The 921-nt window shown below is 51.9% G+C and overlaps 1 protein-coding gene across 1 annotated transcript; it reads right to left on the bottom strand.

Moving 5' to 3' along the window:
- Positions 1-11: 11 nt before the first annotated feature.
- Pmar_PMAR015786 (conserved hypothetical protein) lies at positions 12-867 on the bottom strand (the record flags this gene model as incomplete). Its single annotated transcript, XM_002775256.1, has 3 exons — positions 12-295; positions 351-539; positions 589-867. Coding segments are annotated over 3 exons (752 nt in total), but the record flags the coding sequence as incomplete, so codon positions are not given.
- Between the last annotated feature and the right edge of the window lie 54 nt (positions 868-921).

Raw genomic sequence — 921 nt, 5'->3', positions numbered from 1 at the left:
GCTCCTTGAACGGCAGAGAGTGGCGCATAGCGTTCATAGTATCAGCTGCATCAGGCTCCTCCAGCATCTCCTGGATCTCGGCTACTCGTCCACCGGACAGGACACAGTCGTAATCCCGAGACTTCCACGAGCCAAACAGGAACGCCTCTTCACTCCATTGCTTAGTGATGTCCGCTAGACGCTTCTCGATGATCAGTTGCTTGTCTGCTGAGTCACAGATGTCCGTAACCTCATCGATGTGCTCCTGCAGATTGGCGTCGATCAAGCTTTGCAACATGAACATCTCAGAATCGACCTGAGCAATCGATGATAACACAGACTCGTTACAATACCCAACGCTGAGCTCTCACCGGCAGCTCCTTGCCAGTGAGCTCCTGTACTTGCTGCCAATGCCTCGGCATAATAGACGGTTTGGCCAGCTCGACCAACAGCGGCAGAGCCTCGGAGAAGTCCTCGATCTCCTTCTTCAGCTCATGGTACGCCGGCCACTCTCGCAGCTGTTTCGGCATTTTCTTGCAACGGTTGCTGAATACCTCAATCTGAGAAAGCATCGCTACTGCGAAAACTGTCCATGTTCGATGTGCTCACCTGAGACCTCATGTCTTCGATATGCTGCGGCACTTCCGTCCAGAGATAGTCCTTCCACTCCTTGATGGTCTCCAAAACAAGCACGTACAAGTCATACAACTGGGCTAAGTATCCAAGCTCTTGCTTGGTCTTCTCAAGCTTGGGGTACTGTTGATGAGGCAGACCAAAGAGGTCCTCTCCGAGATAATAGATTTCTTGTTTCCTCGACCGAACTTCGAATTCCTCTTTGAACCGCTTGAGCCGCTCGACAGCTTCTCGTGGGGCTATACCGTTAACCATGGGACCGTGGGACTCGTAGTTCTTCCGGAAGTCTCGTACCTAGAGCAACGAATA

The sequence above is a fragment of the Perkinsus marinus genome, assembly GCF_000006405.1.
Source record: "Perkinsus marinus ATCC 50983 genomic scaffold scf_1104296956228, whole genome shotgun sequence".
Lineage (NCBI taxonomy): Eukaryota > Perkinsozoa > Perkinsida > Perkinsidae > Perkinsus > Perkinsus marinus.
The sequence above is the reverse complement of the archived record's forward strand: the minus strand, read 5'-3'. Positions and strand labels throughout refer to the sequence as shown.